The 26,701-nt window shown below is 39.8% G+C and overlaps 1 protein-coding gene across 1 annotated transcript in view; it reads right to left on the bottom strand.

Annotated features, from left to right (window-relative positions):
- ctnnbl1 (catenin, beta like 1) overlaps positions 1 to 26,701 on the bottom strand; it is a 57,881-nt gene that overhangs the window by 21,477 nt on the left and 9,703 nt on the right. The window contains exons 6-13 of the mRNA XM_072449556.1: positions 26,478 to 26,571; positions 24,176 to 24,267; positions 22,802 to 22,874; positions 20,667 to 20,725; positions 19,396 to 19,544; positions 16,439 to 16,620; positions 4,793 to 4,890; positions 969 to 1,049 (exon numbers count right to left, since the gene is read on the bottom strand). Of these exons, the coding sequence (XP_072305657.1) occupies positions 969 to 1,049; positions 4,793 to 4,890; positions 16,439 to 16,620; positions 19,396 to 19,544; positions 20,667 to 20,725; positions 22,802 to 22,874; positions 24,176 to 24,267; positions 26,478 to 26,571 (828 nt within the window). The remainder of the gene's footprint in view (positions 1 to 968; positions 1,050 to 4,792; positions 4,891 to 16,438; positions 16,621 to 19,395; positions 19,545 to 20,666; positions 20,726 to 22,801; positions 22,875 to 24,175; positions 24,268 to 26,477; positions 26,572 to 26,701) is intronic.

The raw sequence follows: 26,701 nt of genomic DNA, 5'->3' as shown, positions 1-26,701 counted from the left end.
CCTGGGCCTGTCCACTTATCTGCTATCAGCCTATCAGAGCCCTCCCTGACTGCGGCTCTCTAGTCTGTGACATCTGCCCCGCCGACAGCTCAATAGGATCCTGGCGCACGCATATCTCCACTGTCATATTCTTATCAGAGGAGCTGCCATGTTGTTTCTGGTCACTTCCTGCTCACAGCTAAGGATGTGTGAAAGCCTTATCAGCACAAACAGTCGGACCATATCCAGGGTCTTTCTATTGGGGATTATCAGGAACACGCATAGAGCAATTTGATTTTTTTTTATTTGCAGATAACAAAAGCAGTGTGGCAGAATAAAAGGGTTATCGCTATTGGTTAATCAGTTTATTATTAAATTCTGTGCTGGCATGGGAATGAGGTAGAAGAGATAAGCGCTAGCAAGGCCTTAAGAAGATATTATTCTGCAACAGAACAAATTATACGAGTGTTTTATTCCAATTATTTTCAATGGGTTAATTCTATTGTTGCATTTGTATAGCCTATTATCAAACCTTGTAGCCAATGTTTTCAACTTAGATATTTAGCCTAGTGTGTGAACTACATTTTACCTTTTTATGTGTGCGTGATTTGTGCCAGACAGTATAGTACTGGTACATATAGTTATAATATTAGAAATGTCATCAGTGCATATTTAATTTGTAGGAACAATTTTTCAAAATTCCATCATAAAAAGAATCAAAATGCTTGAAAGTGTCAATCAACTGTCAAGTGATGAGTTATTGGTACATTAAATGTGTCACTTTGGATATTGTTACGAAATGTCACTTCAAACGGTTGTCTTTTTCAAGTCAGACGTCAAGAGAATGTCTGGTGCTGCCTTCGTTTGGTACTGACCGTCTCCTCTGTCATCTCCATTTGCCAATTAGAGATGGCGTGGTAAGTGACACCAGAGGGGAAAACAGTGAAAGACGGAGCGCTGGGTATGGACTGGAATTGTGAAAATCTTACATGCTTCTCTCCTTCGATCCTCTTGTCGGCCTGTTGAACAGCCTCCAGGTATTTGAAGTACAGCTCCATTAGCCGATCAACCTGCAGAGAAGCGAGTCCGAGTAAGAGACAAAATGAAAAATACTGAGCACAAATAACAGACTAAAATGTGTGTTGCCTACTTCTACTAGATATAATTTATCTGTCCTCTGAAATCAGGGACAGCATCAACATGACTCAAAATGAAGGACAGATTATTCTTTACATAGTAAGGAGTTTTACCATTTGATATTCATTATATGTAAGGAGCATTAACAGGAATGACAGCTTCCACATCAAATCTCCAATGGTTATTAGATGACCTTAACCTGTTACCACCCACCTGTCATTTTCTATATCTCAAATATTCTCTTACATCATCACTTTTATTTCCGTGGTCAATACCAGCAAGCCATACATCATTTTAAAGCTTATTTTCTCAACAAAACGAATATGTTATTGATTTACATTGAATAATATGCCCCAAGAAGCAATTGCCAATAGTTTGTGAGAAAGTCTCAACTTTTACAAACGCATGTCCTACCTGTTTGCTGTTTATGACGGACGAAACGGCTTTAATTCTGTACATCCTTGTACTCAGTCTGTCCGTAAGGAACCATTGAAAAACAATATCCACTTGTATTTTTCCTGAAGTTATCCGATTTCGAGATATTGTCAAGTAAACAAACTTTTCTTCGTTTCTCGCCGGACGAGAATGCGCTTGTCCGGCGCATTTCTCCGTCCATAACAAATGACCTGTTTGACCTATAAAATAATGTTGGATATCCTTCTTTTCTTCAGACTGTTACCTACAGAATGAGACCATCCACCAATTTTTCTGTCCACTGGTTTGTTTGCTACAGCCTCCGCAAAAAAAAATGCGCCGCTTGCGACGCACATGGATTAGTCTGTTTTAGCTGAGTTTGATTGACATATTATTCTAGCCAATGAGAATAGCTTTAGAAAGAGGGGCGGGACAAAGGGCTTATTGACACAGAATCTTCTGTATTCTCGTGCGTAAGGCTCAGGGAAGGCTGTAAAGAGACAGATTTCTCGGCAGGATTTTGCGCACAACGTTTTCTGATTTTATTAGCCTTTTGGACGTGCATTTTGTTAGATATATGTATTATTATATCAATAAAAAAATAAAATAAAAAATAATATATATATATATATTTTTTTTAACCTCTATATGGGAAATTCATGGGTAAACTCATATTTACACATTTTCACATTTTTTTTTTTTAGCAGTTATAATTGCTATTAGTGGCCTACAAAACATCAAAATGTATGTTTTATGATCATAGAGGAGCTAAAATTGTAATAAAACAGTTTGGCACAGTTGGCACATATTTGGATCACTTGTTCCGAATATACTTTTTGATACAAAAAGGTCAACAGCACCAAAATGCCTGTTCCTAGAGATCTGAAACTTTACACAGTTGTTGTCAACAAGATAAACATCATGTACAGTGAACAGCATATGCACACAATGAAGTATGTCATGCTTAGGACCATTACAAATTAACAATATTCAGGCGAGACTAAAAAAGGATGTTTTGTTTATGTTTGGGCCTCTGTAGTGTAAGTTCATGTGCACATCTGCAGAAACTAGAAGGCCTAAGCTTTCTAATGATGCATCACACTTGCATGTGGAACATAAGATCCTCTTTTAATAAGCAATGCCATTTGGGTATGTCCAACCATTGTGCACAGGGCGAAAATAGGTGGATGGTAACAGGTTAAGCAAATATGAGAGCCATATCAGAGTTCAGATGTGCTGCAGCTGTGGGAGAAGTTTGATATTTCTCTTCAGGAAGCTGAGAACAGTCAAGGGGTCTTGACATATGTGAGTAATATTTGAGTAACAAAAGCTGGTTTTCACACGTAGTCATGTGAAAAAGTTAGTATACCCTGCGAGATTTGGTCATTTTGTCGCACATTTGCCTGAAATTGTCCACTTAATCAAAAATATTCCAAAACATAGATTAACTACAATACCACAATATTTGAAAGGCATTTTTTTACCTTTATTACATCAAATTGAAAAAAATGCCAAATGTGAAGGTATTGAATTTAACCTGTTACCACCCACCTATTTTCGCCCTGTGCACAATGGTTGGACATAGCCAAATGGCATTGCTTATTAAAAGAGGATCTTATGTTCCACATGCAAGTGTGATGCATAATTAGAAAGCTTAGGCCTTCTAGTTTCTGCAGATGTGCACATGAACACTGTCAGGGCTTCAGAACTTACACTACAGAGGCCCAAACATAAACAAAACATCCTTTTTTAGTCTCGCCTGAATATTGTCAATTTGTAATGGTCCTGAGCATGACATACTTCATTGTGTGCATATGCTGTTCACTGTACATGATGTTTATCTTGTTGACAACAACTGTGTAAAGTTTCAGAGCTCTAGGAACAGGCATTTTGGTGCTGTTGACCTTTTTGTATCAAAAAGTATATTCGGAACAAGTGATCCAAATATGTGCCAACTTTGCCAAACTGTTTTATTACAATTTTAGCTCCTCTATGATCATAAAACATACATTTTGATGTTTTGTAGGCCACTAATAGCAATTATAACCGCTAAAAAAAAATATGTGAAAATGTGTAAATATGAGTTTACCCATGAATTTCCCATATAGAGGTAAAAAAAAAAAAAAAAAATTATAATATTTTTATTTTATTTTTGTATTGGTATAATAATACATACATCTCACAAAATGCACGTCCAAAAGGCTAATAAAATCAGAAAACGTTATGCGCAAAATCCTGCCGAGAAATCTGGCTCTTTACAGCCTTCCCGGAGCCTTACGCACGTGAACAGGGAGAATTCTGTGTAAATAAACCCTTTGTCCCGCCTATCAGGAAAAAGGTCTCCTGACTGGCTAGAATAATATGTCACTCAAAGTCTCCTGCGTGCCTGCTAGCAGAAGCTAAGGGCTAAAAACAAAGATGGACGCGCGCTTCGGAAGCGCCGAATTTTTTTCCTCCGGAGGCTGTAGCAAACAAACCCGGTGACAGAAAAATTCGTGGATGGTCTCATTCTGTAGGAAACAGTCTAAGGAAGAGATCGATGTCAAACACTATCGTATAAGTCAAACAGGTCATTTGTTATGGACGGAGAAATGCGGCGGACAAGCGCATTCTCGTCCGGTGAGAAACGAAGAAAAGTTTGTTTACTTGACAATATCTCGAAATCGGATAACTTCAGGAAAAATACAAGTGGATATTGTTTTTCAATGATTCCTTACGGACAGACTGAGTACAAGGATGTACAGAATTAAAGCCGTTTCGTCCGTCATAAACAGCAAACAGGTAGGACATGCGTTTGTAAAAGTTGAGACTTTCTCACAAACTATTGGCAATTGCTTCTTGGGGCATATTATTCAATGTAAATCAATGACATATTCGTTTTGTTGAGAAAATAAGCTTTAAAATGATGTATGGCTTGCTGGTATTGACCACGGAAATAAAAGTGATGATGTAAGAGAATATTTGAGATATAGAAAATGTTCGCCGGCGGACAGGTGGGTGGTAACAGGTTAAAGCTTATAGATTTCCATAATGTTTCAGTATTTCCTTTTATTGCTTTATTTTAGTACATTTTAGCACAAATTAACTCCCTTGCCCATTTTTCTACCTCTCACAAATTAACTTTTAAGTATAAAATGTTCACTTACAGCCTACCATTCACAAAGAAGTTCATTATAAAAGAGACATTTGTTATATTTAGTGACAATAAAAAACTAGGAAAATGGGACATAAAACCATCAATGGCATAGGAACCGATACAAACCTTCTCACAGTCATTCTCAGTAAACTTGGTGAGTAGACGGCTTCTCTGCTGAGACTTGAGGTTCCGCAGCATGGAGGCGATGATGGAGCACACATGCTCTGTGGAAAAACAAACAAATCAAGCTACACTTTCCGGTCCAAAATATTAGTCAAGCTTTGGACACAAGTGGAATTGTTCATACAAGACGCAGTTTGCACATCCACCACTGTGTGAAAGAACGAATCGATTAGCACTGGAACATTTGTAATTACAGCATGCAGGCAGCAGATCCTTTTACAGTCAGTGCACACAACAAACCAGGGAGAAACTAATGAAATTTAGAAATCAATTGCATTTTAAAAGCTGCAGCAAAATGTGTAAACGTTGCCTGTGACTGGGTTACATTTCTGTATATGAAGAGATAGGCTGTTGCCGCACCGGTGCAATTAGCGAGGAGAGACATACAGTATTAATTATCCGCATTAGGGACCAGAGCAAGCCATCTCCAGCCAAGGACCCAACCCTAATTAGCCTTGTGCGCTTGCAACGACTATGTTCTAGCTATATCCATTTGTACTTGTTATTAGTTATTGTGTCCATACTGAATACATTTTGCATTTATATTTCTCTAAAGATACTTTGACAAAAAAAAAATACATCTTGTATATTACAGTTTGGTACAATTTGAATCTCGGATAGTCCTTATGGATTCTGAGACAGGTCATCTGTCACACAACTGGGACAATTAATGTCTAAAACATTTTATACTGACAAATGTATGGATCCTTGAGAGTCAAAGTCAACCTTTGAAATGTTTATCATGAGCTGAAACATCTCTTGTATTGTCTTACACAACAGCAGGAAAAATACTTCAATTGTTGACTTGCAGTTTTCATCTAGGTAACCTTGTTAAAACTAGGAGTTAGAGGGAAATTCATACTCCCCTCTCGATAGCACAAGGTCGCTGTAAAGTTTAACATTTATTTTTCAGTGATTCAGAAGAGACAATGGACTGTACTCACAGGAAGCACAATATGACATTGTAAAATCTCAGGATAGACACAGTCAGGGAAAATGTAATTGGGCTTTATCAACAACAGGTCAATATTCTCTCTCAACAAGGCTTTGCAGTTGCTAGGCAACAGGCACAGAGGAATCAATCCCATTTCTGCTTTTTTAAAAGGGGTCGTGTTTGCTGTCAACTGCTTCTCCCACACGACCCATAGAGTCCTTCCTCAGCATTTGAGAGCATAAGGAATAGAAGCTAAAGCCTCTGATAAACCTTCACAAAACTCTGCAAACACAACAGAATAAAAAGTATCACACAGAAGTGCAGACATGTACAGCAAGATGAGATTTGTGATTCAGAAGAGACGGGTACAGAAATATTTCTAAAACAAAGCGCCTTGCGTACAAATTTAAGAAAATAAACTTGGGAGAAAGTAGAGCATATTTTGTTATGTGCTGGCAGACATCAAGGCCCTCTACCCAATCTATGTTTCAGAATTTAGTACCAGCATCCTTTCCATTTACTGGCAATGCACTAGGGCTGGGTATTGCCAAGACCCTTGCGATACGATACGTATCCCGATACAGGGGTCATGATACTATACGTATCCCGATACTTGTATATTCCGATACAATTCCCTCATTACGATACGTATCCCGATACATTTTTGAAAAAAGGGTCTTAAAAATGTACCAAATGGGTAATGTTTTTACTCTGAATAAGAAAATGTATGACATTTCATGTTTATCCACAAAGCACTTAGTTATGAATCCATTCTGCTCTAATAACTTCATACATCCAACCAACTGATCCAAATAGAAATATAAGGAACACATTCTAGTAAAGTATTACATGTTTCTTGCCAAATAATTGGCCTGGTCTGAACATGGTGCAGCAGCATCTTCTGCACAGATCAGCTTCTGATCAGGTCCACAGCTCCTTCTCGAGAGAGGAGCGCAGCACAAACAGCAGATCAAAAGTACTATTTCACCTCGTTTAAAGCCTACGGGCCACAAAAATCTTATTTTTTATTTAAAAAAATATATATATATATCGATACTGTGACTCAGTATCGATACGCGTATCGATACGGAGTCCGTGACGATATATCGCCGTATCGATATTTTGAACACAGCCCTACAATGCACTACACTTCAAATGTAGACACAGTATATTAAATTGAATAGACTTGCTGTGTCGGATGATTCCAAAATTCCATGTAAACCACAGTATTTCCCATCCGTAGAGACGCAAGGCTAACTGCCATTTCCGAGAGGATGCTACTTTATCATCCTCATCGGAGCAGTAATTGATGTCACCACCTCACCGGTCTGTTGAGGGCTATTGAGGGCTATTGATCTGCGAGGACTGTTCTGTCCACCAAGCTGAAAATGGACCAGAATCTGCTCTGACCACATTGCCAGGCTATAGAACGTTTATCAGCACAAAATGAAGAACGGTACCAAATGTTGTTATTTTCTTAAAAACGTGTATAACCTTCCAAACTTGAAAAAAAAAAAAAAAAATACAATATAGATATTGATTTTACTGTAATCTCACTTGAGATTTCACTGCTCAAATTATTGATTCAGTTTTAATTTTTGAGCTTATAATTATCGTAATCTCCTCCTGTGTAAGGCCTGTTTTTCAACCCATTATACAAGATTTTCTTAATATATATTATATAATATTATATAATGTACAAACATGGTAAAATAACGCTATAAAAATGTCTGCTCATCATGTGCTAAACGCCTGTGTTGGGCTGTTTCAATACTACTACTGCTACTGCTACTGCAAAAGCACGGTTTTTAACCTCGGAACATCCAAGGTCATCAGATTTGCTGATCTCAATGCTCTAGTAGGAACATGGACAGACAAAAGCTCTGAAAGATTAGGAGGAGCCAGCCCATTCAAACATTTGAAAACCATCAACAATATCTTAAAATCAATCCTGAAGCTGACAGGTAGCCAGTGCAAAGAGGCCAGCACAAATGTCAAATCTAGGACCATTAAAATAGTGGAGGAGCCAGAGTCAACTGTATAGAACAAAACTTACTTCTGTTGGCTATTATCTCAGAAAGTAGCTTAGAAAAGCTGCAAGTTTGCATGTAGTAAGTCAAATAGACAACACAGAGCTCAGCAGCTAGTACAAAGAAAGAAAACATCCACTTTCTGTACATTATGATTGAATGTTCAGCTCTGAAACACTCCGACCATTACAGCAGAGCTGTCCTTATCTGCACATTCTTTAGTATTCAGTTTACTGTGTACAAATGTTAGCCTTCAATTACACGCCATCATCAACCGTTTGACTTGTTTCTGCCTCAAGAGGATCCACACAACCGAGTTAACATGCAAATGACAGGCCTGGGATATTGACTGACGGCTGAAGGGAGCAGGGGAACAGGGGAACAGTAGATAGAGGAGAGAGTGACAGGACAGCTTCTGTGAGCAATCAGCACCAAAGACATCTACGAGACGGGAGGCTGCTAAATATCACTTAAAGGCGGTATGGACGATTTTTCGGCGATTTGAGAACTGAGGCGGAAGTGCACATGCGCACTCCCCCGTGCGGACTGATACAACACACACGTGCGTTTGTTTATTAGCGCGACGGATCGCATCGCATCTCTCGTAGATTTCCGTCTCTTATGAGTCAGCTCGAACAGTCTTTCTCCGTCTTAATTTTGTCCCGTACACTGAGGGAACTATATTATGATAGATCAATGCGCTTAGACACGCAGAAACGTGCTGCTCGTGAGGACGAGCCGCACGAGGCTGCAGGTGAGCGGTAGGTGCGTTTTATGATTGATACGTGGCAGGACTAATCGGCAGTCCACGCCACGAGGAAATAAGACTCAGATTTGGGTCAAAAAAATCATCCATTCAACCTTTAATTATAATTATTTAATGTTGTAGATTCGTTTTTTATTTTATGTTTTTAGAATAGCTTTGATAAGCAAGGCAAGGCATAGTCCCCATATCATACTTAAAGATACACTGGGCAATGTGTGTCAAATGAAGAAAACTTAAAATCCAAATCCAAAAGTGTATATACTGTAAGGGTGTGAGAATCAAACTATAATTCATAATTTCCATTTGCAGGTCCGGGCCCTGACCTGTAATTTAGCCTGGTAGAGGGGGCCTCATTTATAAAGGACCGCGAAGGAAATTTGCTGTGCAAATGCGTACTCCTAGTGGCCAATCTGTGCTTGATAAATCTCCCCAGCAGCTGGAATCTGTGAGCGTGAAGGCACGTCACGCCCTTGCCACACCTCCAAAACACCATAAAAAGGGCCATGCAGTGAGTGACAGTTGGATTGACCGAGACACGGAGGACAGAGAGGGAGGGGCAGACACTCGCGCAGCAGCACAGTCACATGAGGGTCTATCACAAATATGAATAAATGTGATTGCAACAACTCATAACTCTTAATTCAACTTTTTAAATTACATATTCAATTGTGTTTTAGTAGCCTACATACACTTCAAATATTTAATGCTTATTAAGTTGTAGTTTTAGACTCTTCGAGCAATATGCATAAGTATGTGACAGAGGACTGAGCCTTTTCACAGTAGATACACGCACACGGAGGTCTAAATGATTAAAGGAAGGTGTCGTGAGCGTATGGAGACAAGGATGCGCAAAGGAGCGAGGGAGATGGAGCGGCAGGAGAACAAGCAGTGCGGCTCCCAGGCAGAGACAAGTGCAGGTAGAAAACAAAAGCATGTTAACATATGAGGCTCTATCAGCACGGAACATAAAATTCCAGTTACTTCTTTGAGTGCAACCACGAGTGTTGTGGGGAGGGTCTCAGCTGGCGCAGTGATAAGCAAAGTCCCGCGCTCAGTTTTATAAAAACCCACGTATGGTACAGAGGACAGCCTGCGCATATTATTGCGCAAGCAGGCTTTCTAAATGAGGCCCCAGAGGCTTGAATTACAAAGCTGGCTGAAATTATCCTGAATACTTTTCCCAGAGTCTGGAGTGTGTCTCTGGATAAGTCATACTACCAAATGGGTTCACAACTCACCCTGTAAACCCAAGATTTTCTGATGCACAAACAGAAAAAGGAAAAAGGAAAGAGCAACAAAAAGATTGTATACGAACACTTGGCAACCAATTACAGCCACGAGAGTTACACCACAGTGAAAGTTAATTTGAATATCATTCATCAATAAAACAGACTAAACCACAAATGTGTTAAAGTAACTAAACAGATCTTACTGAAAGAGTGACTCTGATGTTTGTGCCAAGCAGAGCGTTAAGACACACAGCCAAATGTGCGCAGACTACATTTTATGTTATAATCTTTTTATAGCGTATTTAATTGAATACAGTACAAATAAATATAATGGGAATATTCTATCTAGGAAATACCTGCATAAGCTAAGTGTAAGCTATTTAAATATAATTCATCCTCTTCTATGGACATTGATATTAAAGAATACACGCTGTCGCGTATGCATTTCCTCATTTCTCCTCTGCCCTGTCACTCACACTGGCTGCCCATTATTTCGGTTGGATCCTTGTCCTTGATTGGTCAGAGTTGTCGTCTTGCTTATTCAGCAACTTAAACGTATTTTGCCCCAAGACTTGGCGTTAACGGTCTTTCCCGGGGCGCTATTTTGTTACCGACGTTAACGCTGGAGCAAAGAGGCTGGACGTTGGCCGCTAGACGCCGGACTTCGTTGGCCGCTAGAGGCCGGACTTCGTTGGCCGCTAGAGGCCGGACTTCGTTGGCCGCTAGAGGCCGGACTTCGTTGGCCTCTAGAGGCCGGACTTCGTTGGCCTCTAGAGGCCGGACTTCGTTGGCCGCTAGAGGCCGGACTTCGTTGGCCGCTAGAGGCCGGACTTCGTTGGCCGCTAGAGGCCGGACTTCGTTGGCCGCTAGAGGCCGGACTTCGTTGGCCGCTAGAGGCCGGACTTCGTTGGCCGCTAGAGGCCGGACTTCGTTGGCCGCTAGAGGCCGGACTTCGGACTTTGTTCGCGGGCATTTCTATCACTTAAGTTTCGTTTTGACAGACATGCCACTTCGCAGTCTTCTCGCTTCTCATTGGCCGAGCGGTGTCCGTGATCTAATGTCGATGAAAGCGGGCATCTGATTGGTCGCTGCGTTCGGTTGCGTTCGGTTGTACTCGGAAATGCCCGGTCTAATTTTGCGCCACAAGTGATATCGAGGTTGATGGGCGTCAATCTCCTCAGTTCGCAATTCAGTCATTTTAAAGTTGTTTGCAACAAAAGCTGTAATTTTGCACATTAGGGACAATGTCAATGTGGAAGTATCCAAGGGCCCCAAGGGCCCCGCCCCCTTTGGAGTTGTTAGCATCAGGGCAATGTATATATGTTAGTAGTTTATTTTGTAGGCTGTGATTTTATATATTCCACAAGATCTCCTCGTGTCAAATGCTGTAAACAGTATTTATTTTCTATCTAAGAAACATTATTATATTAAATAAAACAGTATTAAAGATCATGATCTCTGGTTTATAGGATTTCAGTATTTGTGCTCTTCATATCAAATAACAGATAAAAGTACTTTAAATTGTTTTACATGCTAATAACCAGGTTTAAAACAACGCATTTATCTTGTTCTTATGACGCCGCGATGCCGCACGCGCTTGTGGGCCCCTGAAATTGCTGGGGGGCCCCTAACATTTTTAGGTAGGGGGCCCCCCTGGCCCCTAACTTTGAAAATCTATTTCTCAGCCTATAAATGATAAAGAGACATGTTAATAAAAGTTCATTTTTCATTAATTATGTTATTCTGTTTTCCTTTCCTTGTAACCGATTCAGAATTAGCCATGACAGGTACCAAATGATCGGTACCTGTCATGTTGACAGGGACGTAAAAAAAATATTTCAAGGCTTGCTATGGGTCCAGGGTATGTTGCCATAGAGATATACCCTAGAAAGTGACCCATCTTTGTAGTATCGCTATTTAGGGTTAACCGCAAAGTTACCTTGCTAACCCTCTAATCTGGCTTTGTAGTACAAGCATCAGATCTGTGGAGAGGCAACCCAGCAGTAGGAATGCTTTGTTTTCAACGTATTTTAGTAAAAAACATGCCTGCAGTTCAATAAATAAAAGATATACACTTGCCATGTTGTGAAACCTTCTAGGCAAGGAGACAAGGCCGTTAGATTAGTAAATAATTCCCGAAAAAAACACAAACAACTGCATTGTACCATGTTCGGAGATGAGACTTAAATGCTCGGAAATGTCCCTCTTTTGTAGCTTGTGCATTCTAGTGCATCTTCGACCACTACAATATAAAAATTTGGGGATGAAAGCCCGTACATACATCAGAAGGCCTGCAGCATGTTTCATTAGAGCTTGTGTTCACAGAGAACAGAATATGATCAATCCCTGGCCGAGAGAGACACCAAACGTGAACACCATGTTAATTAGCTGCTTCTTTGCACAGGGATCCCACGGCAAATCACTGCCGCCAAACACATCAATAATAGGATTCTGCAGCATGACTTCGACCATGTAGATCGCAATCAAATTTGAATCTTGTAAAATGTTACCGATTTCGAATTGGGCCACCGGTGGGAGACGTTATGATCAAATATTAGAATATGTCTCATGCGCTCGGCTCAGATATGAACTTAATATTTTATCCTTATAAAGATATAGGCTTGAGGAGTGTAGGAAGATTATAGGATTGAGTTTGATGGTTCAATGCAGCAGTGGAAGGTATATTGACTTTGTAAATGTAACTAGGGGCTTTAAATGGCGATATTGTTGCGTAGAGGGACAATCATCTTGTGGCATATTGATCTTGCAAGCTCTCCTGACACAAGATTAAAAAAAAACAACACCACAAAAATGTCATCATGAGCTGAACTAGAAGAATATCCATGGGGTCCTGTTGATGTTGACGATCCGCATTATATGTTACAGTGGTAGCGATGTGTAATGAAAGGTTGGACAAACGCATCTCTGGAATATGGACATGGTGGCAGTGGGTGTTCAGTGTGCAACAGAGGTGTATGCAGCAAGTGCCAATCTGAAATAATAACGCAAACACTCAATAACTAGATTCTGCAGCACAACACAATCTCCGTTAGCGCAGCAGGGCTTGACCCACGGGAGCGTCTTTGCTCAAACACAAGACCATGGTTTGATAATGTGCCTCCAGCTCAGATATGGACATAACATTTCATCATTAATTTCAGATAAGTACTCTTGCTTCACTCATTTTACGCTGTGCAGTCATGTAATGAAAAATGTCGAATGAAAAAGTAAATCAAAGCGCTTAATAAAATTAGATTGTGAATCATAAACGATAGATCTGGATTAGAGTGGAAAATAATCTAAAATGCATCTATTAACTAATTCAAAATCCTTGCATGTCTTTATTTAGCAAAATAATATGAATTTATCTTGCTTTCATTAGTCAAAGTAAAAATCCCACCTGCAATGTTGACTCAGATGAGGATTGTTTGTGAAATATGCCAATTACTTTTAATTGATTATCGCTGTGTAATATAAGAGCATATGATACCACTTCCACGCAGAAGATGTGTCTTAAAAGAGTTTCAAACACACCACCAGAGACCAATGCGTTTTTTTCCCTCAGACTGCTTCAGCTTCAAATTCGTTTTTGCAAGTCTAATTTCCCCCTTTAGGCAAAATCACAGAGTTCTAGCGGCACTACAAGCCTCTGAGCAGAATTTCAAGCTTAAGCATTCACCCTTGATAAGGCCAAACACTATTACACCCAGGGCTGTTAGTGTAGTGCCAAAATAACCTAACAGTAAGGTTTCCACGTTTGATCCCTGTGCGTCTCCTCGCTAAACAAACAAACAAACACTGCAGACTTATCAAGAAGACAGGGCATGTGTCTACTGCCTTGCCTTGTTTACTTCTGTTCGTTCTTGCATCATTAACTTCCGAAATATAGCCACTAAAAATACTGTAATTGACAACTATTTTAGTAATAGAATAATTATTTCTGAACATACACAGACACCAAAACATGCAATGTGCTGAGAGAAGAGATTATATCACAGAGAAGAGGTTATATCACAGAGCAGGAATTAAGCTAAAATGACACAGAAAATTTTGCATAAGATTTTTTTCTAAATTTTACGTGACCTAAACAATTACCAAAATAATCATTAGTTGCTGCCTTACATCTAATATGCGTGTTTCAATCAGCCTTTACAGCTTTAAATATGTTTTTATTGATTTAAATTATGATCGCGAAACAATTGCGGTGTTATATTAGCATTATTGTAAATATATCTCCCACAGCTACTTGGGTTGCCTAATGCAGAGATATATTTTGGTATTGATATTGACATGAACATGCAGAAATATGGAGTGTTGAAACCATGGGCAGCCATTTTAACAATATGAATTATGATCATGGACACTATTATCATGATAAATGAACAAAGAAGGTTAGGTTACGTTCCGTGACCAAACAATGTACCAAAGGAATATTTAGTACCGGTAACATACAAATACCAGTTTCTATTTTTTTTCCCCCCAATTTGGGCAAGTGCATAGTTCAGTTAAGTATCCCAAGGTGAACATCAGAATATTCCTCAGATGAAAATATCGAAAGTAATTTAGATCATCCGATTAAAGCCCACTGTACATGTCTGTTAGTTAGATGGAGTTTTGAATGCTATAGCAATTCAGGCCCGTTTGTGCTGCATCAGTTTCAGAAAGGATTTGGAAGACACAAAGACAAAATGTATGAGGAGGAGGACAGAGGAAGGGGAGGATGGAGCAGTCTGCGAAGCCTAATTACTTATGTTTGAAGCGCCTGATAGTTAATTAATCTACAGTGCTATTGTGTTATTGTAGAGGAGTCCTTGATTGGTTGAGTTTTCGATTAGCAGGCTAACGGAGTGGGAGGGACTACTCAATGTATTATGACATGTGTCTCAATCCACGCACAATAATGGGAAATCCTATACAGACTGGCTGAACGGGAATAAAGGTATTTTTAATGAAGGACGTTTAAGAATTCAACAATGTCCATACATTAAATAGTATTTTTTTTTTTCAATGTTAAATTGTTGGATTTAGTTGGGTCACAACAGGAATAATTGATTATAAAATACTAATTATTATTGGAATAGTTTAGTTTATTTATTTGAGCAATGTGAACAATACACTACAATGTGACTCATGCAATACAGTGGTACTCAAATTGAGTAGGTAGAAGTTCAAGGAACTTGTAAGATCCTGGCCCTCAGCGATTAACTGCAAATTCAAATAAAGCGACTTCGCACAGTAACTGTGGATGTTTTACTAGAAAGACTATGTGTAGTAACAACTTTCTAAAAGACTATTCATTCTGTGTTTTTGGTGAAAAACTTCATACTCTAGATTAGAACAAGAATAAACTTAGCCTTAAAGCAGTGTTCAAAATCAATACTGCAATATATATGTAATGTAAGTAACGCATATGATATTGAATCGTTCCAGGCCAATTCATCTCGTAAAACGCATTTCATTGAGCTTCTACTTAGTATCTGATCCTTTTTGAAAATCTACAAACAGCTGCATTCCTTACGTTCGATACCAATATTCCAAACAATGGCTCTCCACTGTATGCCAATGTTAATTAAAGGCCGTTCTGTTCCAGTGGACTTCCCATGCCTGCTGCGGAGAACAAATTGTCCTCCATTGTGCCGTCCCTCACCCAGGGACAGGACGAATTAACCTTTCACCCCTTCCAGCAGCAGCAGGAAGGCACTCTCCGATAAGCTGTCCCAACAGTTAACAGGGATGCAGAACAAGACAGTATTTAGAGACTCGCCCAATGCTGTCCATATCTGCGATGTCAGCCAAATACAACCTTGAACTGGGGCATAGTTCTGCATATTTTATTGGGAGAAACATTGTTTTGAGAAAGATAACATGGTTGCCTAATGTTTTCCGAAGAGTTTGAAATATTCTAAAAATACATTTTCCATTTTCAAAAGATAACATAATTCGCTTTAAATTGTTAATGGCTATTCTGAAACCCATGGATACATTTGGTTTGAAAGGCATATATATGAAAGCCATCATATTGGGAGATTGACAGTTCAAATCCTTCTTTAGTGTGAGTGACTGGTTAGGGTTAGGGTTAGAAATAGGGAAGGATCAAAATGCTATTGGCAGAAAATGGCGAGTAGGGCCGTTCTTAAAATTGTAAAATTGATAGATTTTGGTAAAAACTTTAGTCATCGCGATAATAAGGTGGTCTTATCAACAAATCAATGTTTTAATATATCACCCCTCCCAAATGCCAAGCGTGTCTCTGTCCGTCTGTCCAAGAGCAGCTTGATCACAGAGGTATTGCCAACTATATAGTGGCAATATTTAAAGGTTTTTATAAATAAAGTGGAAAATATGTCATCCCAAACATTTCCCCACTGTGTGTATTTTACTCTACTCAAAGACAGGAGGTTCTGGAGCTGAGCCAGCAAAATCAATCACGGAGGGACTGATAGTATAAACTGACAGGACATGGAGGCAGCAAACCGAGATACAAGCAGATTAGAGCGCGCCTGAGAAAAGAGAGTTCAACTACACCGCGTGAAAGAAGGCCGGAGAGACAGGAGTGACCCCTGGGTAACAGTTATAATCGCATTAATTAGACAGGCCCTCTGAGCAATCTGATATCAAAACATGGCTGACCTTCATGCTCCTTCTCTGATGTGCCAGTTTTCTTCATCTTTTTGGGGGTTTTCATGAAGAGAGGAAAGATAGTTCTCAAGCCCAGGATGTCCACAAACTTATGGCAGTTGTCGGCACCCTCTGGTCCTATCATACCGTGGTCCAGGACTTTCAGAGCACTGGTCCGGGACATTTTCTTTTCTCTGTGGATTAAGAAAACAAATATGACAAAACTAGCTTTAATTAAACAAAATGATAGAGCCAAAGATAAAGTAAAAAGCTGCTATAAGGACAAAAACGCACGCCGTTAAAATTCTCTAAAGGTTTCCCAAGCAGTTGCCCTAGTGTGTAGTACTTTCCTGGTTTAACAAAGCGGACCCACTGTCGCCAAATTTATGCACATGAAGTTAAAACAGTTAAAAGTTTAAATGAATGGAATAATATCGATCATTTGAGTTGTTTTTGTAATATATTGTTTGGGATGAAATGTGCCTTGCAGTATAAGGAGCAGGATCTTGATGAAATTAGCTTGAGTAAATGTTAGAAATATGGAATTGCCTGAATGTAGACAGAATGTTTCAAAGGATTATCTTAGTTTAGGGAAGTAAATACAAGAGCAGATGTGGTACAAACATAATTGAATATTATTTGGGGAAAGACAGGGCACTTATTATAGATTCCATTAAAATGTGCTTTTGCAATTTCTCGTTTCTAAACAAGTAACGACTATTAATGAAGCCAACTGTTACAATTGTTCTACTATATCCAAAAATATATATTTTTTCATATCAAAAATTGCAAGCTGGCTCATCATTATAAGCCAAATCTAATCATGTGTTGTGCGAATCGATCTTAATCTGTTTATTGTCATTAAGCGATGGCATGATGAGAGATACCAACTGTTCCTCCTCCTCATCTAGGTTCAGGAAATGTAGCCGTCTGTGCCGTGTCACTTCCTCTGTTCCCACCAATGACAGATGACAGTGTTTATGTGGGAGGAGGGACACATATTTCAGCTGCTGAGTGTGCCTTTCTGGATGGATGTATTAAAGATGATGGACGGCTGAAAGGGCCACAAGGAGCAATGCACTATGTGTTTTGTGAAGGCAAACCAGACATCTGACGTACTGCACTCTCATGTGGTCAATGTCACATGTAGCAGGGCATGAAATATGTTTGTGAACATCAGCCAGTTTAGCTTTTACTTTACTTAACCAATGACTTTTGAGCAAACAGGTTTGTCAACGCTTGGCTTTCTGAATAAAAAAATAAGAAATAGCATACCGTACTTTTCGGACTGTAAGCCACTACTTTTCCCCCTGCTTTGAACCTTGTGGTCATTGCAACGATGAGTCTAATGTATAGATTTTACTGGCTAACGGCCACCATGGGGCAATCTAGCAAGAAGCACAACCGTTTGACACACTGTAGAAGACGACGTCAGGGGACACATCTTATTTTCTATATTTTAAGCTTCAAAACGCTGTGTTTTATTACAATCAGACTCATATTCACGGAGAAATTAGTCTAATGAGGAAGTGAATATAAATGCAGCAGAATACAAAGACACCTGCCGAAGTGAAATGAGACTTTGACCAGACCTGACCCATGGGTCAAAAGACAACATTTGCATCACTTCAATGGAACATATTTCTGTATAAATATCTCATGTTACAACGTAACACTCGTTCGCTAAGCACAAGCTCAGGAGCAGATAAACCAGATATGAAGACACAGACACAGGTAAATCAGCTCACACTGAGTAATCAAGGACAGAGAGGATAGTAGGGAGCTGTGATGTGTTCTTTGTAATAAAACACAGCATTTTGAAGCTTAACATACAATCCAACTCATATTCACTGAGAAATTAGTCTAATTAGTCCCGTGGCGCAGCAGACCACAGGTGCACCGCGGGAACCCAGGTTCAAAAGACGTGTATTACAAGCCTCGAAATAACGGGCCGGACACGGTCAATGACCGGCGCAAAAATCAGTTTTGACCGACTCCAAAATCAACGCTCCGGACACAATGACCGTGGGGGGGGCTTTCCCAGTGGTTGGGTGAGTTTCCGCTGAGCACTCCAGTTTCCCCCATCCATCCATCCATTTTCTACCGCTTGTTCCCTTTCGGGGTCGCGGGTGACTGGAGCCTATCCCAGTGACTTCGGGCCTTAGGCGGGGTACATCCTGGACAGTGGCCAACTCGTCACAGGGCCAACACAGAGACATAGACATTACAGACAGTTCACGCTCACATTCATTCACTAGGGCCAATTTAGAGTCACCAATCTTACCTAACACATGCATGTCTTTGGACGGTGGGAGGAAGCCGGAGAACCCGGAGAGAACCCACGGTAACACGGGGAGAACATGCAGACTCCACCCAGAGAGATTCCAGTTTCCCCCATTAAACTAAAACAAGGTTGATTTAAGTCTAGCTTAAAGGTCCCATTATCATGCAAAATTGTCTTTCCAGAGCTTTTAACCGTCTAACAGTGCTATTATTACCTCATATATGTGCCCAAAGTGTTTTTTTGATTGATTCCTGCAGTCTTTAGCTAGAGAAAAGTCTCTATCCTTCCCCTCAGCTGCGCAGACGAACCGGGGCTACCCTGCGTAAGTGAGTTACGCAGCACGCGCACGCCGTTTCAGCCCATCCTCCAGGAAGCACTCTTTACCTGTAACGCCCCCTTTCCGCCCGCCCCCGCGCTCAAAAGGAACCGCAGCTATTTAGGCACAGTTAGATTCAAATGCTACTTCTTTTGTTCCAAAGCTGCTGCCACTGACATGTGCCGCTGTGTCATGCGCTGTGTACTGGTGCACCCCTCGGCCTCTGTATATGGGATCTCTAAGATCAGAAACACCAGAATACAGGTAATTTTGCAACGGGGCTCAATAAAGTTATATTTTAATCTTAAATTTAGACGTGTATATGTCATCATAGTGTTCAGTAGACATTGCGATAGGTGTAAGCCTCACCTGAGCATGAGATTCATGAGCTGAAGCCCCTCCCCTTTGAGGAAGCGGTCTCTGTTATTGGGCAACATTAGACATGAACATAGAGCATCAAACAGATTTTCCATCATCTCCTGCTCCTCCGCTGTAGACGGGTTGTGACGCTTGAACACCTGAGTAAACAAATTCAGTGTTGTTATACGGTACATACAAAATTACTGGATTATTGTTTTTTTGTAACGCTACAGTACAAACCACAAATATTAGAATCCAAAGGATACACAGTTTATCAGCAAAAACCTTGGCGATTTTACACCTGACTATTCATAGTTCTGACTAAGGCAGCGCTGGATAAATGCTTTGAGTTCAACAACCACAGAATAAAAGTTAAACTTTAGTGCAGATCAAAACAGCAACAATATAGGGCTTATTTCTTATCAAAGTGTCAGTGTGGCAAGGAGAGAGGATTGTCACCAAGATGAAGCATACACACAAACACACTGCTGCTGTCAACAACTGGATTATATCCAAACTATGGACAATAAATCTTATTTGTGAAGTATCTGAGCGGTGAGTGTTGCAAATGTGTTGGTCCTGCTATTATGTTTGTTAGAGTTATATTTTTAAAGGCTACCACAGTCAAACATTTCCCACCTGGTCTCACATAGGACTCACATGCACGCAGGAATATATTCACCATGCATGCATATGAATTAACTATTCCTGGCTATAGGGTTGTTCACTTTAATAGCATTGGCTATCTGCACCTCCAATCCCCCTCCTATCGGTATTGGTATCGGACCCAAAAATGTATCATTTGGGCCCTAACAAATATATGCAATGCAGATATGAATGTAAAACTGCATTAGTCCAGAGATGGCCTTCATGACTTTTTCGTTTATATTGATGATAACCGAAGCATTCAGATCATTTTACCTCTTTATTTTTATAATCATAATTTGTTTCTTAAAATGTATAATAATAATAATAATAATAATAATAATAATAATAATAATAATAATAATAATAATAATATTATTATTATAACATAATAACATTTTACTTCATGCCAAATTTCCTGTTATAGAATTGCTTAATTTCAATAGTTACAAAATTAAAACATGATAAATACATGGCAAAACAATTATGGTCTGCAATTCATGCTATTGCTATCATTTATGGCAGGAAAATGGATAGATCATGAATTACACTAACTTTAAACAGTGTCTGAGAACAGTAACAGTTTATTTAGTATAGAACTAAAAATAGCCCATCTAAACCACCCAAGGACTTACGGACAGTTGCTGCAGCAGCACATCGATGCCGTCCATCTCCCCCAGCAGCTCTCTTGTGTCTGGTTTTAGACAAGACAAGAAGCAGAGGAGTGTGAGCTATAAAAATGGAATAACAGGACAACAGGGAGATTCAAAGGAGACGGCTTCCAAAATTTCAGCCATTTACAGAGCAGCAGAGACAGCAGAAGAAACCTTGAGAGGATACATGATTGGAGAAATGTAGAAAAACACAAAGTAAGATACACTCATCTTACTTAAAGAGTAACAAATGCATTGGTCATAAGGGATCTTTGTAGAAAGAGACTGAGGGGAGATGAGGACACTGCATACATTTTTCTTCATAATGTACACACTAGGTTAGGTTAGATTTCTAATTTTTAGAGATTCAGGGAAAACTTTCGAATATATTGTGATCCCAATATAATGTGTTAGGGTTAGAAGATTGCAAGTAGTACAAAAGCGTAAGCCAATTATTTCAAATTTGATCAAATGTCATTGACGAAGGACAGTATTGCCATTTTTCCGTTAGTACCTACTCGGCTCGGATCTCGTGGCCCCACTCACCCCCCGATTGCATTTCCATTACAACTGGTGCTCAGTGGTGCTGTGTAAAACTAGGGGTGGAAACAGTGCAAATGATTTGTGATTCAAAAGGATGTCTGCTCGACAGACAAATGCCAAAATGCATACATAACAGCTGCTACACACTATGATATGCAAGTATAAAACATTGTGTCACTAGCTAATAAAGCAGAGGGTCAGGAGCACAGGGAATTACAGAAACAGAGGAAGGACACAAGCATATTGAAAAGCAAACACGATATATATAAACCTCACCTCTCCTGAAGCTCATCTTTGCCCTAATTGTATTTTCCTACCCAATTTAATAACGCCCAGTCCAAAAAACATCTCTATCAAATCCGTTTGAAGCATTATTTACAAATATAAAACATTGAGCGAATGTAAGTGATGGCTCTATTAAAATATCTGTATAGGGTATTGCCAACTTAAACTGGTAGCAAAAAATCCTTCATAGACCCAAAAGCATTTTTCCCATAGAACGAAAAAAAAAAAAAAAACATGTTTGGAAAACAGGGCCAATGGTTTTAACAAAGTTTGGATTTTGTGGAATTTTTGCCTTGTTTCAGATCATGAACCTTTTCTCTGTTGAAAATACTTCAGTTTTCTTTAAAATGGCTTTTTACTCTTTAGTTTCAGCTCGGAGGAGTGCACATCTGTGCATGGTCGGTGGACTGTGAACTACTGGATGTAGCTGGCTAAAGGCTAAACTGGCAACGCACGCCAATGAGTGCTCACATTGGCCTAAAACGGTGGCCATTTGATCGCAGGGGCGCAATGTAAATCCTCAAGTGAGTCCATTTATAAACCACGCTAGAAGAGTCAGTGAAGCTGAAGGACACAGGGGAGAGAAGAGTTGTCAGACGTGTTCTCTGTATGTTTAGCTTCAGAATGCTGTGTGATTTATTACAATCCAACTCATATTCACTGAAAAATTTGTCTAATGCACCCTGCAGACCTGTGTCAGACCGTGACGCATCAGCCCATAAATATCTCATGTTACAACCTGGGCACCTGCGGCTTATTGACATGTGCGGTGTATATATGTACAATTAATTTCTTCTTTGTAAATATTGTTGGTGCAACTTATATTCAGGATCGCTCTATAGCCCGAAGATTGCGATGCCTGGTCTGAGGAAGTAGCACCAAATGGGAATGCACTAAAGCAGGGCCGAGTCGAGTAGAGTAGAGCTAAGTAGGTACTAATGAAAAAGGCCTATTTATGTGGAAGGACAAAAGCAGTAAAAAGGAGGGTTGGGCAGCAGGCCTTCACTGAATATCAATGCGGCTTGCAGCATTAATGAGAGCTTGTCCAAGGACCTGACAGCCCTGTGGCTTTGCTAGAATTTACAAGCTTTATTTAGGCATCCACCTGAGAAAAAGAAAAGGAAACAGCAGAAATAATGTCCAAACTAAGCAATATGTAATGGGAATAGAGTAAAACCCAAAGAATATATCAAAGACTATGTATTTTACACAGGGACATAATGGAGGTAAGAAGAATAGGCTATCTATGTTTTGTCAGGCCCTCAGTGGGACACCCAAAGCACACTTACCATCATTGTTTTGTAGCAGAATGGCCAAGATTTCACTGCAGTACAGCTTGTTAGCGTCAAACGGCATCTTGGCCTGGAGAAAGAGTAAAACAGACCAAGTTTCAATTACCGGTACCCCAAATAATGTGCTAGGCAGAGTATGTGTGCTATAAATAGATCAACTTTCAAGCATTTAAAATGAATGTAACGATATTTTACTTAAAGTGTAGAATCACTCTTTACATATGTCAGCATATACGCTTTCAGTCTGACACAAAGGCCAAGTAGCGGGACAGTAGCAAAGATTTGGTGTTTTCCAGTGTTTCCGACCTACCTACCTGAATTTTTTTTTTTTATGTTACCGGAAACACACAATTTATTTTATTTGGCCTAAGCAAAATTGCTAAATTTTTAAGCAAAATTGTTGGATTTGAGGTGTTAATTCATACACGTTTGAGTAATCCTGTATTGTACTGGATGTTAGACTTGAGTGTAACTGCAATTCCTTCCCACACATTGTTACATACAAGATTCTGGTACAGTGCATTTCCACTGAGAGACAGAATCTAAAAAAATAAAATCCGTAAACCACATAGCATGCTTTTCAGACTTTGAGCCGCTACTTTTTTTTACCACACTTTGAACCCTGCGGCCCATACAGCGGTGTCTAATTTATTGATTTTTACTGGTAAACGGCCACCTGGGGGCACTTTAGCAGGAAGCGCAAGCTTTTGACACACTGTAGAAGAAGATGTCAGTGAACAGTGGTCACCGTTTAGGGGACACATCGTGTTCTCTGTATTTTGAGCTTCAAAACACTTACAATCAGACTCATATTCACTGAGAAATTAGTCTCAGTGGACATGCGATATACAGCAGTCTGCAATTGTCAAATTGTCAAAAGACAACCCTGCATCACCACCGTGGAACATGTTTCTGAGTTATATCTCGTTACAATGTAACACTCTCAAGCTCAGGAGCAAATGAACCAGATATGAAGACACAGACACAGGTAAATCAGTTCACACAGAGTAATCAAGGACAGAGAGGACAGTAGGGAGCTGTGATGTGTTTTCTGTTTGTTAACCTTTCAAATGCTGTATGTTTTATTACAATCTGACTCATATTCACTGAGATTCTGTCTCTGACAGTGGAAATGCACCTCTGATGAAAATTTCAGACCCCGCTGGAAGTTCTAAGCGGGAGAACTTACAAAATCGCAAGGTGTTCAAATACTCCCTAACTGTACATGATCATACCATTATGAAATTGTAATAAGATAGCCCACTTACGCAAGCTTATATAGAAATAAAAAAGCTATTGTTCTCAAACGATCTTGTGACCAGACCACCTCCACAAAAGCTCTTGTACAGAACGTGCAGCTCCGAGTCTCACCTTGATTCTTTTGAGCAGCCACTGCATGAGTCCCTGCTGAGCTGCCTCCGTGCAAAGTCCAGGCCTGAACTCTGCCATGTTTTCGATGATTGCTGAGAATAAAAACAATGACTCTAAAAACTTACAAGAACTTAAAAGTGGGTTCACAGAACTCACTCATTTTATAGAGTGAAAAAAATATTAAAATATTACAAAATGTGCATGTTTAAACTTAAATCCTTCTTGCATGTCACTCACTTGATATCCTGACACATAAGGACATCATTATGTGCACAATATTTATCCTCTTTCCTGACCTACTGTGTGTAAAATCGTTTTTGCACCTCACTGCAGTCTTTCTGAAACATGCATATTTCCTGTTTTGTAGTTTGTTGCTTTTTTTTTCCCCATCACCAACCCCTTCACCTACCAACTCTACACAACAGTTCATTATTAATGGATTTACATAGAAAATGTCTTCTTTATATGAAATTCTAATACCATCAGAAATGTTATTTGTTTGTCATCATTAATTTGCATTTCATGTTGTTTCATCAAGGTTTACTTATTCTTTATACTTCAGAAGCTATTCTTTTATAATCCTGGATTTCCTCATGGCATTCTTGTCAAAACAGACAGGGTTTTCAGGAACATAGACCACCTGCCTTGTCTTGGGAAATAGAGAAAAAGGACAGAAGTAAAAGTTGTTGGAAAAAATGAAAAGAGTGAAACAAAAGAATGACATCTGGAGCGAAGCTGAAGGAGGAATTGGGAGAGCAGAGCTGCAGACGAGTGTTGAGGGAAGGCCTTTATCGGCGCTTCACCGGGAGCAGGCCGACAGCAGCTCAAAGCAGGGAGAAGCAGAACAGCACAAAAGGCTTATTCGGGCTTGGAAAGCTCCCTCGATAACGCTCTCAAACTCCAACGGCTGAATAAGGAATGCTCCACTCTCAGTATAGGAGCACACACCTAAAGAGCCCTCCTGATGCCCAGTCAATGAACACAAAAGGATGGGAGGAAGAATATCAGCACACCACTGTAGGCTCTCTTATGCCCTTGGACAGACCTTTTCATTCAAACTTTATTCTTATTATTAATGGAAAACAACTTTATGCAAATGATCAAATGTATAAAGATAAAGATTTGAAAAAGGAGTATTTAGTTATATGTAGCCAGCATCAGGGCATGGTAGTTTGCCAAAAAGGCTTGAATTTAAAATACATGGTGCATTTTGAGATGAGGTTGGTTGCATGGTGCTTTTGCTTTGTTGTAACTAGGGATGGCTATTGAAAATATTTTATGGATATTTATGGTACTGAGAATTCATCTTATCAATTAAATTCCTAAATGATTCTCTTATCGATTATCTGTGGATGTGCGTTTCTTAATATAGCACATCCACAGTGTGATTTTGGCCCGAAGTTTTGAACCACAGCAGGGTCCAGTCACCACAAACTCCTCCGCTCACTGCTCTTTGGTCCCGGCCTGTCTCAAGACTCCCAGAGCACATGGAGTGGCCAGACGCACTGGCGCGGCTGAAATGAGCGCACAAACTGGACCAAGCACCACTATTTGGACCCTTTTTGCTGCGCCACGTCTGTAAAACCGCCCCAATTTGCTCAGACATGTTGCCTCTCCTCTCTTTACTCAGCCTTGTGCCCTCGCTCCTTTTGCCGGTGATAAATAGCTAAAACACGCATTTAATCCCGCCTCAGGTAGTGTTAAAGCAGTTTCAAAAGCAGAGACGTGAGAATGAAGAAACGTGAGAAACTATAGACTGTCTATAGTGGAAAGTTGAAGCAGCGCCGCTGCAGATGGAGCAGCTAATGTACCATGCATACGGACTGAACACAAATGTAACAATATTAAAAATATAAATATAATTTTCAAAATGCTCTTCTACACCCCCTGATTGAAAGTTATTTGGTTTACCATAATAATTTTTAAACTATAAATAAAAACCTCCTTTTCCACTTTCAAATGGATCACCAACAATGTGACAATGAACTGTTGGTTGTTGAGCACTGACTGGGCCATTTTTCACTGGTGGCTGTGCTTTGTTGTCCGGCTCAGTGGACTGGGACTCCGTTCAAAACGAGATTCATGTTTGAACACTGCCTGCCAACTTCTCATCAGTGTGACTCGGCTGTATTTCAACAACTTTGGACAGCTCTGTTGGCCATTGTTCTTTCACGTTTGTATTACAGACACTGCCTTGTTTTGGGGTACAAGGTGTGTGCTCGGCTTGGCCTAATGTACAAGTATAGAGAATTCATATAAAGTAGTATGTGTAGGTGAATTTTATAAAAATCTTAAAACTTACCCAGTGTGTTGTAGACACCGTCGGCCTCCTCCTTCACAGACTCATCCAGACGTTCCATGTTCTGCACCAACAAGGCCACAACCTGACCCTCCAACTGCAAACACAAACACAGTGGAAATGAGGGGAAGAAATATATTGAAGAAACAAGCGTCCCATAAAATCCACAGTGGATTATAAAATTCTAAAAAAAAAAAATATTTCTTTCAATATTTTGGTGCTTAGGG

Source organism: Eucyclogobius newberryi, unplaced genomic scaffold, assembly GCF_026437365.1.
Source record: "Eucyclogobius newberryi isolate DKJ021-1_F unplaced genomic scaffold, fEucNew1.0.hap1 SCAF_17, whole genome shotgun sequence".
Taxonomy (NCBI): domain Eukaryota; kingdom Metazoa; phylum Chordata; class Actinopteri; order Gobiiformes; family Gobiidae; genus Eucyclogobius; species Eucyclogobius newberryi.
This window is presented reverse-complemented; position numbering and strand designations above follow the sequence as displayed.